We start from the raw sequence: 6,000 nt of genomic DNA, 5'->3' as shown, positions 1-6,000 counted from the left end.
TAATTACCCATATTCATTCCACGGTCCTTTGTAACAAGCGATGCTCATCACATGTATAAGACAGGCATTCATGCAAGCATGAAGGAACACTTCTCACGATCCCCTGGCGGGAAATGAAGAGGGCATGAGTTAGTAAAGAGTAAACTGTACATTCATTAGGAACAGATGGAAGGGAAATGTTTCTACATCAAAATAAATGACTTCAGAACCCAGAGGAAGTACATAACATATTCAGGTGTTATTCCTGTGATTTACAGCTGGAATTCATTATGAATTGGCGTCATTATTTTAAAGTGTTACCATACATTCATTTTACTGTCTACTCTAAAGTTGGCTGATTTTCTTGTCTATTTTGTTGAACCCATTAAATTAAATGCCGTTCCTTTGAGTGTCGTTCTGTCTTGTGGTTTGCTTTGGTTTTAATAATCCAAAACTTTCATGGCTAGCTGGTAACTTCAGAAATAATGCTGTAAAAGGTGGTTTAAAGTCATGAGGCCAGTTTTGTTGCTGTGTAAAAAAAGCGATTTGAAGGACAGCAGAGTGTAAAAAATGCTATTGAACTGACCCATTCATCTACTGTAGTATTGGGGAAAATTGGTATAGTCATTGAACAGTTCTAGAACACAGAATACCCTCAGATTGTTCTAGGTACAATTGTGATTTACTAGTATTAGAAACGTATGTATCACATTTATTGCAGTGTCACAACAGACACTTTTATAGATGCGTTTATTTTGTAATATCTCTGGAAATATATCTACCTGCTGGTTTGATAGACTTATTACTCTTGGCAGAAAGCCTCTGCTTCATTCTTATCAAAAATGTAAACATTTAAAATATGTTTGGCTTAAAATTGAGCCCAAACAGGAACAGAATGTACCGTAAACAATTTAAATTTTTTTTTTTTTTAGAATAAATAGCTTGTACTTCTTTCCAATCAGCGGCACGTTGTTAGTTTTATATACTTGCATATATTAAAATTGTGTTTCACCACAGGTAGTCCGTAGTCTGCACTGCCATTTGGACAGGAGGTAGTATTTTATACATACGCAAAACAATGTTATAGGTTATATCTTAGGAACTGCTTCCTAATTTTGTTGATTCTGTGGACATGAGCATTTGATATAAGGTTCATTTCCACGTGGTTCCTGTGGCCTGCTGTAATATGTTATTGGCATGTATATGACATGTCTTATTTATTGTCATTAGAAGGATATAACCTTATTTAACCTTACCATTCTTCCTGGTCATTTCACATGGAGACTGTTTTCACACCTCACCTCTGATAGAGGAAATGGTTAAAGTATTGTGTTATGTGACAGAAAACCGTCACTGTTTAAAATAAACAAAAGCTTACCTGGAAGATGGGTTAAAGGGTTTTTAAATATGTATTTTTGCTATTGTTAATTATTGTTATGGAGAATATTTTTGTACATAATATACAATAGTAAATAAATGGAGTGTTTATATAAAATGAGTAAAATGTAAACAGTAAACAATCTGTGTATTAGTGGGCGGGGTTGTACTGCATATATAAGCGCAGTGGTTTAGAGGGGAGGGAGGTGGTCAGTTTGTCTGCTCGTCAGAAGCAGTGACTTATGCAGTTCAAACACCGTAACTAATAAAATAATTTAGAGAGCTTACAGGTTCAGGAAGCCAGCATTTCAGAAAATAAGGGTGGCAGTAGTAGTGCTAGGGGAGAGGAAAGAGAACATAGTTTGTACCTCTATGCCTGAAGCGTTTGCCTGCAACTATTTATACTCTGTAAAGCTGTGCTCAGAACTGTTTGTATGCTGTGCTAAAAATAAATATTGTGTTTATTTACTTCTAACATCAGTGTGCGAGTCTCCAATGGTTTCTAGCCTCCGGTTGACGTGATTGTGGTGGAAAGCAAGCTTTTCCACTCCTTCACATGTTACAATACATTCTGCATTTCTGAAGCCTAAATAAACAGTAACTATAACATTTAACTAAACTAGATCAGAATCTGTTATGTAAGTACTAAGGCTATACTACTTCCAGTAACAGTGGAGTGTTCTTTTCAATAAATGTGATTTATTTACACCTATGGAATATGGATCATAATGCAGATTGAATCATGAGTATCCAGTGAATTACTTTGCTCTGAGTTAAGATACAGGCTCCTTGCTGGCACTATATAACCGTTTGTTATGTCTAACACATCCAAGTGGAGAAAATCAATGTTATAACACTGTAGCTCACAAGCACGTTGATGAAATGAGCTTTATCCATGTGGCTGCTCTTAACACCCAAATCAGCACCTAAAAACGTTCAGAGGAGGGTCTTAAAGTTGTTTTAGTGATAGTCTGCCTGTATATGTACATGTTAAATATTTGATTTTCTAATTTTCAGTAACTGCAATCACTGACAAATGAGAAATGTGTGTTCAAATGGAGGATGCAAATGTGTATTTGTCTGTTGTTTTTCTTTTTTTTTTTAATTTTCTGGGTCCCTCCAGAAAACCAACTGGCTGAGCCAGCTTAATGAGGGTTTCCTGGTGTGCAGAACTTTTTAAAATAAATTTTATAAGTCAAAAATCTTAATAGGATTAGGGTGAAAGAGTGGCTAATGGTTGCTTGCACCAGGACTGACACCCATAGCTATTTAAAAGTGCTGGTCATAAGGTACTCTAGAGAGATCTGAAGTTAAAAAGACTTCCCAACTTCAGTTATTTGGTTTAAAGACCTACCGGTCGGGGGAGAGGTCACTTCAATGCATTGCCATGTTCTGCCAGCTATGAGGTAATTCAAAACACATTTTATGTTTTTTCCTCTTTGCTTAGAAATAAGATTTAAAAAATAAATGTAAGCTTGTTGTCATGTCAAAATTTGATGGAAGCCCTTTTTACACAATACAATAGCAGCATTGATTATCCAATTAAGTTATTAATTATGTCTTAATTATAATTATTTTAATTATTAATTAGTTATTTCTTCAATAAAATTGATGTCAATAAAAATTACTAAAATGTATTTAATCAACTGTATTACTGTTATGATAATATATATATATATATATATATATATAGATATAGATATATATAATATATATATATATATATATATATAACAACATATATAACTGGTTTTATTACAGTGTTTGTTTGTTTTTTGTTTTTTTACAATATCATGTTACATAAGTTCAAACAGTTACTTTTATTTTAGCTTTTCACTTTAGTTTTTTGTTCAAGTTCTCCAACTAAGTCTTATCACTGCAAATAGTGTGAAAAACATTTTATTGCCTTGTTTATCTATTATACTGAAAACAAAATTCAGATGTTTGATGTAAAGTGAAAATGTTCTCTGACTGAACAGGAATTGTATTTTTGGACTCCAGATAACATTTTCTCAAAATTGGATCGAATTTTAGATTATCTTGGAGAGAAGCAAAAAGGAAACCCATTATTTTTTAATTAACCAGATCACAGAGAAGTCTGCTCAGAGTCATCCTTTACAGTATTGAAGGCCTGACTCGCTGCGCAATTAATCAGTTTTCACTTAAGCCTTTGTGCCACTCTGAATTTCTAGTATTATGTATATTTTTGTAGATCTGCAGATCAATTTGATATTTCTTTGCCGAAGAAAACTAGAATTTGTTTTAAAGGAAAACACAAGCAAATATGTTATTGACATTCTAGTCTCATGAATATCAAACCTTATGTTCTTCATAAAAACAGGTTATTTAAAAGGATATAATCTACATTTTTCTGATGTTTAATTTCTTACCTGTTAATATTTAATATTAATATCATATTAGATGTGTTCTGTGTGATTCTCTGTTGTTTTATGATTAGATCATTATTTGCCATGTTTGCTAATTGCTCTGAAAGGTCCCCAAGGCTAATTGTGAGGACTTGAGGTAGGAATATTAGTTGTGCAGTAAAGCTTGTGCAACACTAACATACACTGATAGACTTGTACCCCCTGCCCAGAACTCTATGCCCCATTTCTGCACATTTAGTTGAAGAAAAGAAAGTTTCACCAATGTTCATTTTTCAAAAATGAAAAACTAGGAAACTCACAATTTTAATTTCATTTTCTGAAAATGTGGCTTAATAATTAAAAGAAGGGCATTCCACAGACACAGATGCAGCTTATTTACAGCATTGCTGTGCCCTCTTTACACTGATTTGAATCGAGGAGCCTCTTGACAAATGGCACCCTTCAGACTGGTTAAGTATTGTTGTTTCCATAGCAGCAATGCAGCCTCTATATTTGTACCCAAGTAACTACAAGCTATTGACTATACAGCACACAGAGTTGGGATCAATTCAGTTTTTTCAATTTCCAATTCTTTAATAAAAGAACAACTCCAATTCCCTTTTAATCAACTCCAACACATTATTGATCACAATTGCAATTAGCAGTATTCTGAAGACCCCAGAGATGTATCCTATTTAGCGGTTGTCATGCTAATGCGCTAGGGAGACCGCACCGTGGTTGATCCCCGGAGCCAGCATTTCAGCCGTTGTGTGTGCTGATGCGCTGGGGAGGCAAAATAAGCTGATCCCTGGAGCCAGCATTATACTTTAGCCATCAACACCAGGCAGAATGGTAACTACGTCATTAGATGGAAAGAAACACAAATGTATGGAAACACAGATGGATCACATTAGTTTATTGTAAAGCTAGTTGGTGCTTATCTTGGCGAGAGCCAAGTTTAAATCAGCATGAAGTTTTAACATCTACTCTCATGTAATGGAAATCTTAAAATGAGCTTCTCACAGTGGCAACACATTTGAAGTCATTCGTTAAATTGTCTTCAATTTAAAGCTGTTGAACAATCACAACCATTATGAATATAAAATGTCAATTCAAATTCCTTCGAAGGCATAGGAATTGCCCTCCTAACCCTGACAGCACACACTAGGTTACACCACAAGACCCTATTTTGTAGCCCTGCCTCCCATTTTAAAAACAGCCAGAGAAAGTGCTTTATACGGTAATCTGAAGCACAGCATTAAGGCCAATTGCAGACTCTGTTAAGTTTAGACACGCCTTACCCTTTTGAAATTAATTTCTGTTCCAGGTTCTGAATGCAGATCTGTGCTTACTTGACACTGCCTTTTAAGCATATTACAATCAATAAATTAATAAAATAAATCCTACTTCACTTCTCACCTGGCCAGCATATTTTTTTTAGTTTATTTTGCTACTGCAGTTAAAAGGTGTAGGATCCCAGACCATATAAATATATGAGAAGGTAGTTGACATACATTTTAAGTTATCCTTTAATTATTATTCCTGTTATCAATGCGTGCCACTCTCCTGTGGTTGTGATGTAAGAACAGTAAAGTACCACATCTGAAGATGTGCAGTAGTTGCGAGTAAAAAAAAAAAAAAAAAAAAAAAAAAAAAAGGGAACCTAATTATAAATGAAGTCCTGTTTGTTAAGATTGTTTGCAGGCTATGAGCATGCTTTTGCACTGGCATGGTAAAGCATGTGCTTGATAAAGCCAGGGATTATGCCATCTTTGTGTTGTATTTTTGTTTCTTTTTAAATGTCTGGATTGAACACTCCACTTGCGACTGAAAGGGGTTCATAGCTAAAACATCAGGAAACAAGAACAGGTGGACTTGTAATCACTAAAGGAAAGCAGTGCAATGTACCAAAACAGTCAATACAGTTAGTGTTACCATGGTGGCACAAACAATGTTGGACAAACGTATGTACGGTCTGTCTGTCACATGACTGAATGATATAAAAGGCATCCTTGACCTGCATTCTATATTAAATAAAAAGTAACGTTTCTGTGTTGTAAGTCAGTTTCAGATTGGCAAGACAGCAGATCTGACTTGGATAGAGGGATGGCTGTTCGGTTGACAGGTGCTTCCATATGAGGGACAGTTTTAAAAGGACCATTCTGGAGAACAAGACAGTGTTTAGCATCTTTTAGACTACACATACTGTATGTCCTAGCTGGCCATGGACAGTAACAGCACGACAGCTGGTGTTTCTAAGTGTTGTACCAATTCTGTA

The 6,000-nt window shown here is 35.0% G+C and overlaps 1 protein-coding gene across 1 annotated transcript in view; it reads left to right on the top strand.

Moving 5' to 3' along the window:
• Positions 1-2,659: 2,659 nt before the first annotated feature.
• LOC121322266 (protein FAM13C-like) overlaps positions 2,660-6,000 on the top strand; it is a 28,185-nt gene continuing 24,844 nt past the window's right edge. Inside the window, 1 exon segment of the mRNA XM_041261968.1 lies at positions 2,660-2,762. Coding sequence (XP_041117902.1) covers positions 2,734-2,762 — 29 coding nt within the window. The 5' untranslated portion in view covers positions 2,660-2,733.

Source organism: Polyodon spathula, chromosome 10 (genome assembly GCF_017654505.1).
Source record: "Polyodon spathula isolate WHYD16114869_AA chromosome 10, ASM1765450v1, whole genome shotgun sequence".
NCBI lineage: Eukaryota > Metazoa > Chordata > Actinopteri > Acipenseriformes > Polyodontidae > Polyodon > Polyodon spathula.
Note: the sequence above shows the minus strand (reverse complement) of the source record. Positions and strands in the feature narration are given on the sequence as shown.